Source organism: Rhinoraja longicauda, chromosome 8, assembly GCF_053455715.1.
Source record: "Rhinoraja longicauda isolate Sanriku21f chromosome 8, sRhiLon1.1, whole genome shotgun sequence".
NCBI classification, from domain to species: domain Eukaryota; kingdom Metazoa; phylum Chordata; class Chondrichthyes; order Rajiformes; family Arhynchobatidae; genus Rhinoraja; species Rhinoraja longicauda.
In genome coordinates, this window is record NC_135960.1 from 52,549,378 (window position 1) to 52,565,836 (window position 16,459).

Sequence of the window (16,459 nt, forward strand, 5' to 3'; positions counted from 1 at the left end):
ACAAATGAATACAAAGTCGGCAAAAGTTTTTTTGAGACAAATTATGAAATAACGTTCGAAAAGAATCAGAAATTTCCACATAAATCATCTCAATTACAATTAGAGAATTGAAAATTCAATTAAAAGCAAATAACTGCACATGCTGAAAATCTGAAATCAACACAGAAAATGCCCAGTAGATCCATAGCACCTATGGAGAGAAAAGCAAATACAACATTTCATCAGAAATGGCATCTACCTGAAATGTTAGCTGTTTCTCACCCCACAGATGCAGTCTGGCCTGATGAGCATTTCCAGTGTTTTCGGTATTTACAATAGAAAATTATTTATTCAGTTCGCAGACCTCAGATTCTGTCATCATACTTTTATGACATATCCCACCCTTTATTGTTACTGGTTTTGCTTCTCGTCCAAGTACCATGCGAGTCTCTGCCTTCCTTTTGCCTCACTTCCTCTGCCTTGCATCCCCTGATGTGTACCCGATACTTCCAATCTTGCCCTTGCTATGTATGCTCTGGCTTCTACTCACATCTTTTTCATCAGAGTACTTTTCTCTCCTGTAATTTGAACAATCCCTTTCTTTTTCTTCTGTCCTTCCACCTGCATCTCTGCTACGACTTCTGCTCCGATCATTTCGCTTCCTGTCACTTCTGCTGCTATGTTGACTGCCTTTTTTACCTTTACTTCTGTGACTCTTGCCATGAACTTCAACGTCCTCATCTTCAGGCTTGAAATAACTGCTTGAATAGGTTTTGTCGAGTTTTTGTTTATGAATTTCTCTATGTTTTTCAAAGCTACTTTTATTGCCCGATGAAGAATCCCTTCCCCCCTTTAAATGTTTATTTTTGCTACGACTTTCTTTCTTTTCAATTTCAGAATCACTGTCGCTGGAAGAGCTGGTGGTGGGTGGACTGCTTTCTTTTTTCATGTGTTTGCTTTTCTTTTTCTGCTTTTTCTTCTCTCGCTTTTTCTTTTTTTCAAGATGATCAAGTTTCCTATACAGAAGTTAGATTAGATATTTTATTTAAAACCTCTTGAAAAATATAATTGAAGAATATTTTGTCAGCACTTGCTTACTTTTGGGCATGTAGAAATAAAAAAAAAGGCAAAAGATTGTAATGTGTGCAAAGAAATACCCTGTTAGGAATATGCTTGCCATCTGATCATTATGAATGCTTGAGGTGCACTTTCTTACAACACACATTATCCCCATAATCAATATTACACTTTTCAAAATACAAAGTGGAAGCTGTGGAGAGGGTACAGAAGAGGTTTACTAGAATGCTGCCTGGATTAGAGGTTAGTAGCTATAAAGAGAGGCTGGATGAACGGATCATTTTCTCAGGAGCATCAGAGTTTGAGGGGAGACCTGATAGGAGTACATACAAATATGAGAGGTACGGATAGGGTAGACAATCAGACCCTTTTTCCCAGGTTGGAAATGTCAAAGACTAGAAGGCATAACTTTAAGGTTGAGGGAGGGAAGTTTATATATTTTTTAACCACAGAGAGTGGTGGTTAACTGCAACAAGTTGCCAGGGATGGGTGTTGGAAGCAGATACAATAGTGGCAATTAAGAGGCTTTGAGACAAGCACATGGATATGCAGGGAATGGAGGTCTATGGTGTGTGAAGGCACAGGAGGTTAAGTCGGCAACATGTTCAGCACAGGCTGAGAGACAAAGGACTTGATCCTGCGCTGTACTGTTCCCTGTTCTACGTTCTTAAAGACATTTTGTAGCTTTTAACCATGCAATGAAAATCAACTTTGTTGACCATCAAATTCCTCTAGTGCTCAGTTTTGATGTCAGCAAATGATCCGTTTAACATTAGGCTGCTGATCTATAAGATGGTTCAAAAATTGTAAACAATAGATTGGGCCACCTTCTAAGACATGACTTGTGAAAAGGATAACTTGTTTCCATTCTGCTTTTGTGAACTGATGAAGTCAAGATGGGAGCCACATACACTTCCAAAGCAGGGCAGTGCTTGACAGATGGGGCAGGCATATGAATGGTTTGGGAAGAGGTGTCCTCCTTCTACTGTTTACACCATACTTCTGTGCGTTTCCTATGCACATACTCTAGGTTCTCAATACTATCCAGAGAGATTATTTGCCATTTTGAATAGACATGGCCAAAATTTCCCAGGGTCTTAATCCCCCTACTCCCCGCCCCACAAGGTTTGAGCACATCCTCGAATCTTTTCTTCTGTCTGATCACTTCCCATAAAAGATTTCAAGAGAGTGCCTGTTTAACAAGTGTGTAATCAATGACTCAATCTGAAGAAATATCAACTATCCATCCCCTCCACAGATGCTGCTTGACCCACTGAATAACAGTATAACAGGTATAACAGAGCTTTATTTGTCGTTCGGTACCGAAGTACCGAACGAAACTACATAGCAGTCATAGAAAAAAAAGAACACAAGACACATAACCCCAACACAAACGTCCATCACAGTGACTCCAAACACCCCCTCACTGTGATGGAGGCAACAAAACTTCCACTCTCTTCCCCACGCCCACGGACAGACAGCTCGTCCCCGACCGACCCGCACAGTCCCCGCACCGGGCGCTGAAACGTCCCGCGGTGGTAATACAATTATTCCAGTATTGTGTGTTTTACTCAATGCAAGAGGTGGTAGCCTGAGAAAGGACACCAACATTAGCTCAAAGGTAGACACAAAATGCTGGAGTAACTCAGCGGGTCAGGCAGCATCTCGGGAGAGAAGGAATGGGTGACGTTTTGGGTCGAGACCCTTCTTCAGACTTCAGACTCCAACACATCCCTCCCAACATTAGCTCACTATCCTTCCAGTGCTTTGTCTCGACAGCAGGCAAAACAAAGTTTTTCACTGTATCTCAGATACATGCAACAATAAACTAATAATCATTCAAAGGTTGTGCCAAAGTACTGAAGGTGAATTGCATCATCAAAACGCCTTTTCCTAGATGTAGCGACCCAGGATGTGGTAGGTGCTCCATATTTCTTCAGAATTTTGCTGTGAACCTTTACTTTGAGGCAGAGCTACATGATGAGGACAGCTAAAGACTGCCCCCATTATATACACATGTACTGAATTGAATGAATCAACAACAACTTGGAGTTTACCACCTTAGCACACAAAAAGTTTGGCTACACACTGCAGTTCGACTGCTGAGGATTGAGTTGACTTTGGTTCCGAAGTGTAGCTACCTTGGACTGAAGCATTCCCCATTAGAAGACCTAATTATGGGGATTTACTATCAGAAAATGGTACCATGGAACAAAATATTAAATGGTGAAAGAAAGGTGGATATTAAAAGGGAGAGAAGAACCTGAAGCAGGGTGTGGGGACAGTAGAAAATTGCAAAGGATGAGTGAAAAACATATATAAAGACCCTTTAAAGAAAATAAGAAACAAATTCCTATTTTTGGAAAATCTCATTCTTTTTCATTCTTGAAACTCCCTCTGCTGGATATTTCTAGATACAGGTTCCAACGTAAACCAGAATTACCTGATAATTCTTTTTTTTTTCAAAAGCTTTTCCAGCCATTCCATTATGTTCCTTCTTCAAATGATTAAGAGAAAACATATTTTTGCAATTCCTAGTTGTAGCTGTAAGATCATCTTCCCATAACTATGTGGACAGTGACTTTTAAAAAAATCTCATATTCTTGTAGCTTCAGTGATAATAAAAAGCTTCCTGAAATAATGCACAGCTTTGTGTCTTACCAGAAATATCAATCAACAGTGGAGGTTCAGTGGAAGATCACGGTAGCTTATAAACTTATGGATCACTTATGGAGTTCGGACACTGATAGCAAATCTTTACTGACAATAAATCTAAAATTTTCTTTGTGCACTGAGAATAATTCGTCTTTTCTCATGTTCAAATATATAATATTCCTCAATAGATGTGAAATATCTTTTCCAGCATTATACTGCGAGACTGGGTGGGTTACAACTAAAACTCAGCAATACAAAGCTGCAATGATGCCAATAAACTCTTTTTAGTTTGATAAATATCCAATGAGTATAAATGGTGAATTTTCCACATAATACAATTGCTTTGATGTTTTAAGTATAGATTGGTTATTAGTAAAGAAAATGCATCCTTCTGAAACTATATTCGTGCATTTTCATGAAGAGAGCCATGTTGCAGCTTGTTAAACTATTATTAAAGGCTTATTGAGAAGATCTTTGCTTTTTCTAAAGTTTTACTCTACAGCCTTGTCTTGCTATGTCCAAATTCCCTCTTTAAACTACATTTAGTTAGCAAGGAAACATGAATGTGAACTGAAACAAGCAATAAAGATGCGTATGACTATACGGAAGCAGAAAAAAAAATGCAAAGATTAACAGTGTGTAATGGTTCTGCAAGGCAACATAATTTATCCATTACATTTTCTTGACTCTAGAATGCAAAATTTGCAGACTGTTACAAATTCATTTGGATACACCCACTTACACTGTAATGCAGGAGACAACTAGGTGCTTAAACATAGCGAAACCATTCAATTAATGCACTGGTTTGCATGTACCCGGTCTCATATCATTTCCCCTCAGTAATCTTACATAAAAATAATCGTGCATGAAATTTTCAATTGGCCAAGGCTTGATATATATTTTTTAAGAGACATCCTATTTCCGTACACTTTGCATAAAGAAAACTTTCCAACTCTCCTAAACAGCCAAGTTCAAATTTAATGCCATCTTCTGCTTCTTCAGGAAAGGAACTTGGGGAACGTTTCAATTTTCATTTCCTTTAAATAGCTTCTAAAACTCTATACTCAATGAATTACATGCAAAGTTCATGCATATAGTTTTGGTATAATTAATATCCTAGTACAATTCTGGTAAATCTGCACTGTACTAACCCAAAACCCAAATATCCTTCCTGAGCTGACGTGCCCAGAAATAAATGCAATACAATTGATCTGGTCTAACCAGAGATTAAAAATACTATAGTACAACTTGCACTCCTTTGTATTCTGGCATCCTACGCCTTATCCCAGTACTCCAACCCCCTGTCCATCAGTTTCTGGTAAGTTTCAAATTTGGATTTCCAAATCTCTTTGTTCTTTCCTGTGGTTTTGTCAAAATAAAAATATCCAGTGGTGATCAAGAAGATACTTAAAATAAAGATTTAATATAAATCATGTGTAAAGTGAATCTAATGAGCAGAGTACATGGAAGAGTGAGTGCATCTTTTAAAATGGCTGCTCATCTTGTTTACTTCAGTATTTTCTTGGAGTATTGATGACTCACTCAGATCAATTAATTTTCTATCTCACACTTTAACGTACCCCCAAGACTTGTTTGTATCAAGAATACATGTACCAAGCGGATCAAAAATCTTTTTATCCAAACCTCCAAGCCCTGCTGTGGCAAGAGCCATGGAATCGTGGTTAAAGAGGAATTTGTTTAATATCAGACTGCATTTTACGGTGGCTTACTGTACAAAAATTAGCTGTGGTGTTTCCTATATTATGACAGCGATGACAAAAATACTTGGTTGGCTATAACATTCTTAAGGACAACAGGAGATCAATAAGTCAATTCCTTCATTAGTATGTTGTGAGTGTTTCTCCTAGCCTGGATGCATACAATGCTTGTTTATATAACCCATGCAATATAAAAGTGGGTTGGCATAATTGTTGATGACATATGATGAGGACATTACCACATTGATTTTTTTCAATAAAAAATTGCTGAATATAAATGTGAATATACCAAGCAGGGTAGAATATTCATTGAAAATGCAGAAGGTCTAGATGGAAGAATGGGAAGACAAGCTTCAAATAAATTGCATTTTCCTACCTTTACATAAACCAAAGTGCAATTAATTCCAGTCATATTCAATTGTTATGAAAAATCTCACAAGTTTTAATTTATTTCCAGGATTAAACCAAGAAAGGTAAAACTGCTGCCTTAAATATTTTTTGTGAATCCCCTTAAAGAAAGCAATTTACCATCAGCAATGACAAATTCTTGAAACAACATACCTCAAAAGCTTCTGTTTCTGTTTAGTAGATAGAGACTTTAAAAACTCTACCTCGGGATCATCATCTTCTTCACTTGCTATGTATTCCTAAAAATAAATGCCAAAATTACATTTTAGTGAAAAAAGACAGTGAGTATAGGAGCAAAGAGGTCCTTCTGCAGTTGTACAAGGCCCTGGTGAGAACCACACCTGGAGTATTGGGTGGAGTTTTGGTCTCCTAATTTGAGGAAGGACATTCTTGCTATTGAGGGAGCGCAGCGTACGTTCACGAGGTTAATTCCCGGGATGGCGGGACTGTCATATGATGAAAGAATGGAACCACTGGGCTTGTATTTACTGGAATTTAGAAGGATGAGAGGGGATCTTGTAGAAGCATATAAAATTATTAAGGGATTGGACAACCTTGATGCAGGAAACATGTTCCCGATATTGGGGGAATCCAGAACCAGGGGCCACAGTTTAAGAATAAGGGGTAGGCCATTTAGAACTGAGATGAGGAAAAGCTTTTTCACCCAGAGAGTTGTGAATTTGTGGAATTTTCTGCCTCAGAAGGCAGTGGAGGCCGATTCGCTGGATGCATTCAAAAGAGAGTAGGAGCTCTTGGGGCTAGCGGAATCAAGGGATATGGGGAGAAGGCAGGAACGGGGTACTGGTTGCAGATGATCAGCCATGATCACATTGAATGGCGATGCTGGCTCGAAGGGCCAAATGGCCTACTCCTGCACCTATTTTCTATGTTTCTATGTTTCAATTCACTGAAAGATATCTAAAAGCACAAATCTTATCTACCTAGTAACAATTTTCATAGACTCTATAGAGCTACAATGAAAATTGTTTTAATTAAAAACTAACCTAGAGACAAATTTCCAAATAAATACATAATGTTATCATCCAAATTAATTATAATTATTGTAAAATCTATACAAGATTTATAAACAATATTACCAACTAAGGGCAGTTCGGGTGTAGTCAAGATTGTTAAGTGAAAATTGTAGAGTCAACTCCTTGGCCTATCTGTTTCTGGTGTGAATTCTGGAGTTCTCTTGCATGACGCCATTCTGGGGTAGTTCCAACCACATAATTTGAAAAGCCCTCAATGATCAGCTGGGAATTGACTTTGCTTCGGAGGGTTGAGGCAGGAACCACGTTGTGGTTGAAAGGCAGGGGACTGGTGAGCTCAGCTGTCTGCTTCTCGTCTGAAATTGCAACTCAATAGAGAAGAGGTCACAATAAACCAAATCAAGGAGCTTTACGCTTTAAAAACACTGTGCCTGTGCAAACCCAAAATGTTATCTCACAATTTCCATCCGGACACAAGTTATCCTTTAAGCCTGCTCGATCTTTCTACAAGGTCACTGTCGATTTTCTACTTCAGCACCATTTTCCTGTACTATCCCCAAAACATTTGAATTCCTTAATACCCAAAAATCTATCAATCCCCTTTTTGAGGGAACTCAACAAGTCAGCCAAACAATCTCCTGGACTGGAGAATTCCGAACATTTGAGGAAGATCACTTTTCAAAATCCTCAACAGCTAGAATGGTTACTTCTCCCAGAATGGAAGATTTACTTCTCCCATAATGGAAGATTCAAAAAGTCTCTCTTATATCAGGCTTCTCAACGGTCATTCCAGAAGCTAAGTATTGTCCGATTCACCTCTAACCCATTGTGGATATTAGACTTTGTCTATGGAATCGATGCACTGCAATACTGAGGATTATATTCTACACACTGCATCTTCCTCTTTGCTCTATCTATTGTACTTAAGTTTGACTTGATTGTATTTAGATTTAGATACAGCGCAGAAACAGGCCCTTCGGCCCACCGGGTCCGCGCCGCCCAGCGATCCCTGCACATTAACACTATCCTACACCCACTAGGGACAAATTTTACATTTGCCCAGCCAATTAACCTAAAAACCTGTACGTCTTTGGAGTGTGGGAGGAAACCGAAGATCTCGGAGAAAACCCACGCAGGTCACGGGGAGAACGTTCAAACTCCATACAGTACAGCACCCGTAGTCAGGACCGAACCCGAGTCTCCGGTGCTGCATTCGCTGTAAGGCAGCAACTCTACCGCTGCGCCTCCGTGCCGCCCTCTTAAGTATGTTAAGTATCTGATCTGATTGGATAGCATACAAAACAAAGCTTTTCACTGTACCTCAGTAAATGTAACAATAATGAACCTAAGCCGAATTAAGAATTAAATTATTTCATGTTTTTTTTAAGCTTATGTAAAAGCTATTGCAGTCTCAGTAAAATATTCAACAATCGAACAATTTCATTATTGAACCCAACTTGATTTTCTGCTAAAATATCATTGTCATATTAGCTTCGGAAATACAGGTTACCTGTGATGGGTCATTTGGAATTAATTTCTTCCCCAATACACTCTGTTTCAGTGCAAATCCACTGTTCCTCATCTCTGCCATCAGCTCTGTGGGGTGCATTGACGGACCTGTTTAAAAACAACGCTTAATGTTTTTGTTTGTCGAGTTTTAGTTGGTATTTCACATTTGGATAAATATTGATAGGGATGGATTAGAGGAAATTGGCCCAATACTGGCAAATGGGATTAACACAGAACGCCATCTTAGTCCGTATGGACAATTTGGGTCGAAGGGTCTGTTTCCGTAATGTGCAGCCCTATTCTCTATCACAAACAAAATCAGTTTGGTGGTTAGTTTTAAAAAATCGTCACGATAAATCACTTCTGTGATTTTCTATTGTTCATGCGATCAGCTGTTTTTCTGTAAAATTGTTGCTGCATGACATGTGGTGCAGCTGCAGAGACAAAAACTCCCGATGCACATGTTCAGGGGCTGTACAAATGAAGGCTAATTATTTATTTTTGGGAAACTATTGAGCAACAATGAAATATTTAATTTTCACTAGACTTGAAACAGCCGCATTTCTGAGACCAAAATATCCCGCAGTTGTGAATTCCCAACCCCGCTGTGATGGGAATTCCCAACTGTGTTGCCGGCCCCAGTTTTATGATTATACAGAATACTAGATTAAGGTACAAACATCATCAAATAAGCATGCATGAAAAAAATGTTTTTATATGTAAACACAAGTTTTTTTAAATTCCCTTATTCTATTTCTATCAATTTCCTCTCCAGTTGTCCACTTTAGCTGACATCCACCCTTCCTTTTTGCAATCACAATCAATGTCAGAAGAATTTGATTGTGATTTATGTCACAGGTATTCCCACTGCTGAATTTAACATATTTCCCTAAATACAATTTCAGCAAATATCATAGAACAGTCACACAAACAGAAAACCTAGCTAATTTCCTATGGAAAGATGCTAATTGTAGTATATTTAAATTTGTAGCATTAATAGTTTTCTTTTTGAAATCAACCGACCAATTCTGCAGACAGTGATTAAAATTTAATCCTATTAGATTTGTTTGTGATAATTCAATAGTTATGCAGATAATTGGTTAAAGAATGTTAGATCTCAATAATAATATAATCTTTTGATTATCTTGAAGGAATTAACAGTTCCTCAATTATTAATATATCTAATCTGTGCAGTGACACGTTCCAATAATCTGTTACCATGAAGTGAGTTGCGTTCTCAAACTACCAGTGATACAATGAATTTGCTTTCAAAATAGAAATTAAACTGCAAGCTAAAGATATATACTGTACCCATCCACACATGGCTGTAATTAAAATACAGTGCCATCCATAATGTTTGGGGCAAAGACCCATCATTTATTTATTTGCCTCTGTACTCCACATTTTGAGATTTGTAATAGAAAAAAAATCACATGTGGTTAAAGTGCACATTGTCAGATTTTATTAAAGGCCATTTTTATACATTTTGGTTTCACCATGTAGAAATTATAGCAGTGTTTGTACATAGTCCCCCCATTTCAGGGCATCATAATGTTTGGGACACATGGCTTCACAGGCATTTGTAATTCCTCTGGTGTGTTTAATTGCATCCTTAATGCAGGTATAAGAGAGCTCTCAACACTTGGTCTTTCCATCACCTTTGGAAACTTTTATTGCTGTTTATCAACATGAGGACCAAAGTTGTGAGAAACAAGAATAAAACTGTTAGAGACATCAGCCAAACCTTAGGCTTACCAAAATCAACTGTTTGGAACATCACTGGTGAGCTTACTAATCGCAAAGGGACTGGTAGGCCAAGGAAGACCTCCACAGCTGATGACAGAAGAATTCCCTCTGTAATTTAAAAAAATCCCCAAACACCTGTCCGACAGATCAAAAATACTCTTCAGGAGTCAGGTGTGGATTTGTCAATGACCACTGTCCGTAGAAGACTTCATGAACAGAAATACAGAGGCTACACTGCAAGATGCAAGCCACTGGTTACCCGCAAAAATAGGATGGCGAGGTTACAGTTTGCCAAGAAGTACTTAAAAGAGCAACCACAGTTCTGAAAAAAGGTCTTGTGGACAGATGAGATGAAGATTAACTTACATCAGAGTGATGGCAAGAGCAAAGTATGGGGAAAAGACAAGGAACTGGCCAAGATCCAAAGTATACCACCTCATCCATGAAACACGGTGGTGGGGGTGTTATGGCCTGGGCACGTATGGCTGCTGAAGGTAGTGGCTCACTTATCTTCATTGATGTTACAACTGCTGATGGTAGTAGCATAATGAATTCTGAAGTGTATAGACAAATCCTATCTGCTCAAGTTCAAACAAATGCCTCAAAACTCATTGGCCAGCAGTTCATTCTACAACAAGACAATGATACAAAACATACTGCTAAAGCAACAAAGGAGTTTTTCAAAGCTAAAAATGGTCAATTCTTGAGTGGCCAAGTCAATCACCCGATCTGGACGCAATTGAGCATGCCTTTTATATGCTGAAGAGAACATTGAAGGGGACTAGCCCCCAAAACAAGCATCAGCTAAAGATGGCTGCAATACAGGCCTGGCAGAGCATCACCAGAGAAGACCCCCAGCAACTGGTGATGTCCATGAATCGCAGACTTCAAGCAATCATTACATGCAAAGGATATGCACCAAAATACTAAACATGGCTACTTTCATTTACATGACATTGCTGTGTCCCAAACATTTTGGTGCCCTGACATGGGGGGACTATGTATAAACACTGCTGTGATTTCTACATGGTGAAACCAAAATGTATAAAAATGGCCTTTATTAGAATCTGACAATGTGCACTTTAACCACATGTGATATTTTCTATTACAAATCTCAAATTGTGGAGTACAGAGGCAAATGAATAAATGATGGGTCTTTGTCCCAAACATTATGGACGGCATTGTGTTTGCTGTCAAATTAAAAGTTTGCCCAGAACTAGAATTAAATTACAGCTTCAAATTAATTAAATCCTAATTTGTTGAACACTTACTGAAATTATGTACATATTTTTAGATGAAGATTCTATTATATGGTCTATCTGCTGGGTACTTTGGAAAAATAAAACCAATATGACGTTGATGAGATGATAATGAATCCATTTAGAATACTAGAACAATTTAAGGGGCAAGCAATTCCAGAAAAATAACTTGCAAACTAATTTTATTCTCCAATTTGTTTACTGTTTTGTACCTGGAGCCTGCTGGAATATAGCGTGGATGTATAACATAATGAATAACTGCATACGATTTAAGTTTAGTTTTTCATATAATTGTTTTTCGCGGAAGCGGAAGAGACAGAAGAAACATTTCCATTTGATAGTACTTATTAAAAACATGTCAGAATGCTTTAAGAGGTGCAATAAAAAGCACAGTGGATGTAGGAAATAATTTAAACAGGACTAGAATGAAGGAAAATGTTTTGGAATTTTTTTCCCCAGAACATTAAATGCAAGGGGTCCACAGTGACTTGGTACTTTGGATTCAGAACTGGCCTACCAACAGTGAACAGTGGGTAGTGGTGGAAGGGTGCAATTCTAGCTGGAGGTCAGTGAACAGCAATGTTCCGCAGGGATCAGTGGTGAGGCCACTGATGTTTGTGATATGTATAAATGACTGACAAAAAGATAGATGGATTAATTAGTAAGTTTGTAGATTACACAAAAACTGGTGGATTTGCAGACAGTGAAGATTGCCAAAGGACACAGGTCAGTTACAGAAATAGACAGAGAAATGACAAATCAAGTTTAATTAGGGCAGGTGTGAGGTGTTACACTTTGGTCATCAAATGTAAGAGGAGAGTATAGTTGATGGCCGGACCCTTCACTACATTGATGTACAGAAGGATCTAGGGGTCTTGCTCCATTGCTGCCAAAAAGAACATAGAGGGGTAAAGACTGCATATGTAATGCTTGCATTGATTGGTTGAGTCTTCGAGTATACAGTCACGAGGTTATGTTACAAATTTATAAGACACTTTGGTTAGGTACTTTGGTACCGGCCACGGCAATTGTGCTGTTCCTCTTTCCAGATCAAAAATAAATGAACATGACACAAGTTCAAACATCTGTTTTTAATGTGTTATACTGACCTGCACCATCTGTCGAAACTGAGCTTGCATTGATTCCAGAGAGTCCAAATAATGGACATTCACGGTCTGTATTTACATGACCCCATTTATGACACTTAATGCACCTAACATTCCGCACCTAGACAGGAAGAGCCCAATGTTATTAGTCAAAGGCATAAAGTGATTAAAACAGTATTCTCGCTCAGACCTAGCCTCATTCACAAATTGAGTGTATACTTTCCAAATAAAGCAAGGCAGTAAAACACTATTTGGGGCACTGAAGCAACGTATTAATATTTATTTTGTGGGGTAATCAGGGGGAGGAGCTTGAAGTGGAATGAAAATTAATATTTCGACTTTTGAGAATCTGGGTCATGAAAGCAACTTCCAATTGACCCATGCAGCATTGATGAATAAATAAATTGCATTGCATAGAATAGCAACATGAACATCAAATCCCAGTCTTTATTACAGAACTGAAAATGGCCTTGGTAATTTTATATGTATTTTAATAAAACAGCACAAGTCAATTCTGAACCAAAAATGATTTCTGACCTACCTTCCTTATAACACTATTCACCAACACTTTCTAAATTTCTGATACTTTAATTTATTTATTTTCATGCTGCTGTCGGGCTACATCCTCAAGGAAATGAGAAACATTTTCAATCGTCACCATTAAGCATTCCAATTCCATATAAAGTGGTCAAACACAGACATGCCTTTAACCCATCCAAATCCAAAGAAATGAACCGACTGAGCCATGCACCAGGATCTGGATCGATTGGCCAGGTGGGCGGAGGAATGGTTGATGGAATTTAATACAGAGAAGTGTGAGGTGTTGCATTTTGGGACGTCGAACAAGGGCAGGATCTAACACAGGACCTAACATAGTAGGCCTCTGGGTAGTGTTGTAGAGCAGAGGGATCTAGGAGTACAAGTGCATGGTTCCTTGAAGGTCGAATCGCAGGTAGATAAGGTGGTCAAAAAGGCTTTTGGCCTTCATCAGTCAGAGTATTGAGTATAGAAGTTGGGAGGTCATGTTACAGTTGTATAAGATGTTGGTGAGACCGCATTTAGAATATTGTGTTCAGTTCTAGGCATCATGTTATAGGAAAGATATTGTCAAGCTTGAAAGGGTTCAAAAAAGGTTTGAGGATGTTGCCAGGACTAGAGGGTGTGAGCTATCAGGGGAGGTTGAGTCGGCTGGGTCTCTATTCCATGGAGCGTAGGAGGATGAGGGGAGATCTTATAGATGTCTACAAAATCACAAGAGGAATGGATCGGGTGGATGCACAGAGTCTTTTACCCAGAGAAGGGGAATCGAGGACCAGAGGACATAGGTTCAAGGTGAAGGGGAAAAGATTTAATAGGAATCCGAGGGGTAACTTTTTCACACAGAGGGCGGTGGGTGAATGGAACAAGCTGCCAGAGGAGGTAGTTGAAGCTGGGACTATCCCATCGTTTAAGAAACAGTTGGACAGGTACATGGATAGGACAGGTTTGGAGGGTTATGGACCAAGCTAGGGTAGCTGGAACATTGTTGGCCAGTGTGAGCGGGTTGGGCCGAAGGGCCTGTTTCCACACTGTATAACTCTATGAAGCCTGCATTAATTTAATACACGCAAGCAGACCTGCAGAGTCCTGTCTTTAGCCTTTGAGCAAAACATCTAATTTTGGATCAGCTTATCAAATTGTTGGCCAATAATTTAGAGCAGGAATGAGAAGCAAGTAAAACCAAAAACATTAAAAAATTAGACAACTGAACAAGAAGCAGATTAAGGAAAACACAATTCTCTTTTTTTTTTACAATGTGCATGGTTTATCATATCATATCATATATATACAGCCGGAAACTGGCCTTTTCGGCCCACCAAGTCCGTGCCGCCCAGCGATCCCTGTACATTAACACTATCCTACACCCACTAGGGACAATTTTTACATTTACCCAGCCAATTAACCTACATACCTGTACGTCTTTGGAGTGTGGGAGGAAACCGAAGATCTCGGAGAAAACCCACGCAGGTCACGGGGAGAACGTACAAACTCCTTACAGTGCAGCACCCGTAGTCAGGATCGAACCTGAGTCTCCGGCGCTGCATTCGCTGTAAAGCAGCAACTCTACCGCTGCGCTACCGTGCCGCCCTTTAGTAGATGTGTTTTCCGAGGTTTAGTGCCTTAGAGACAGTTGTGGATTCAGCAACTTCATATGTATTTAGAACGCTTAATGGTGACTATTGGAACTTTTTTTTCATGTTTCCAAGCAAGTTTTGGCTCATATTGGGCAATACAATGCTTTCAAAAACATTAAGTAAAAAAAACTAATGAATGACATTACAAAGAAAATTGCTCGACCACCTTTAGGAAATGGAATTTAATTTGAATTCTAATGAATCATGGCCAGAGTTCAAACAATTTCAACTGCTTCGTCAAAAACTCCCCACATCGTGAAACAGGGTTGTTTACTCTTCACCAAATGAAGCAGTCCATGAATATGCAGCATGACCTAGACAACATTCAGGGACAGTCCAAGAAACAATTATGCCACAATAGTATCAGGCAAAGGTCATCTTTAACAAGAGAGTAAAAACATCTACTCTTGATATTAAAATGCATCACATCACTGAGTCCCTCACTGACATCATCCTGCTGGGTATGGACGAGAAGGTGTGCAGTTTCGCCGTTGACCAGCCACTTATATAGTCCATCTAAAACAGGAGGTCAGATGTTGGATATTCGGCTAGGAGTGGTTCATCTCCTTATATCCCCAATCATGGAATTCTGCTCACTTGCCTGGATGAGTGGAGCCCCATCAACACTCAGGAAGCAACACTGTCTGACAGAAACCTGGCAACAACCTCTGGATTACCTCTCACTCAACCTCACTACACCCAACGGATACTCCTACATCAATAAACCACGCTCGGAAGGCCGAGGTGGTGGGATTGCCGTAATTCACCGACAGGACTTCAAGATCAACCTCATCTCCATCTCATCTGCTCCGTCATTTGAACACCTGGCTTTCAAACTCTCTGGCCACACAAAATTAGTCATGGCAGTTGTCTACCGCCCTCCCAAACCACACCCATCATTCCTTTCTGACTTCTCTGACTTTCTGACCCAGTTCTGTTCTCTCTCCCCCTCAATCCTCCTCCTCGGTGATTTCAACATCCACATGGACTCCACTGACTCCACAATAACCGCTGACTTCACTGAAATACTCAACTGCTTTAACCTCACTCAACACGTAAATTTTCCCACCCATAACCGTGGGCACATTCTGGACCTTGTCTGCTCCACTGGACTAAATCTACATCACCTCTCTGGCTCCGACCCCACCCTCTCTGATCACTTAGCCATCACCATGTCTGTCAACATTCCCACCCCAGCTCCAAAGCAAAAACGAAAAATAAACTTCCGCAAGCTGAACTCTGTTTCACCTACCTCGCTCTCATCCTCCCTCTCTGAAATAATGTCCGCCTCTCCCTTCGTTGACCTCCACAGCCCCTCTGACCTCACTGACTACTACAACCGCACTCTCTCCTCCTGCCTCGACCAGCTTGCACCTATAAAAACCAAAACAGTTTCCTTCACCCACTCTGCTCCCTGGTTTACCCCTGAACTCCGCGTGATGAAAACTCATGCCCGCCAACTTGAAAGACTCCGCAACAAAACAGGTCTCACAATTCACTCCCAAGCCTACAAAAACCACATACAGCACTATAAAGATGCCCTCTCCCATGCCCACTCCACCTACTACTCTCAAATAATTCACTCTGGCTCCGGAAACCCCAAAACACTCTTCTCTACAATAAACAAACTCCTCAGCCCCCTGGACACCATCTCCCAATCATTCACAGTTGACAAATGCACCACTTTCCTTTCATTCTTCCAAAGCAAAATAGACAACATCTACAGCACCTTAACCACCAACGCACCTGCTCCTCCTCAAACCACCTGCCCCCCCTTATCCTGTCAGCCCCTGCCTCAGTTCTCCCCAATCTCCACCACCGACCTCTCTGACCTCT

At 39.8% G+C, this 16,459-nt stretch overlaps 1 protein-coding gene across 1 annotated transcript in view; it reads right to left on the reverse strand.

Moving 5' to 3' along the window:
• cirsr (corepressor of RBPJ and splicing regulator) overlaps positions 1-16,459 on the reverse strand; it is a 27,809-nt gene continuing 11,350 nt past the window's right edge. The window contains exons 7-10 of the mRNA XM_078403971.1: positions 12,453-12,570; positions 8,340-8,446; positions 5,991-6,076; positions 1-995 (exon numbers count right to left, since the gene is read on the reverse strand). Coding sequence (XP_078260097.1) covers positions 446-995; positions 5,991-6,076; positions 8,340-8,446; positions 12,453-12,570 — 861 coding nt within the window. The 3' untranslated portion in view covers positions 1-445. The remainder of the gene's footprint in view (positions 996-5,990; positions 6,077-8,339; positions 8,447-12,452; positions 12,571-16,459) is intronic.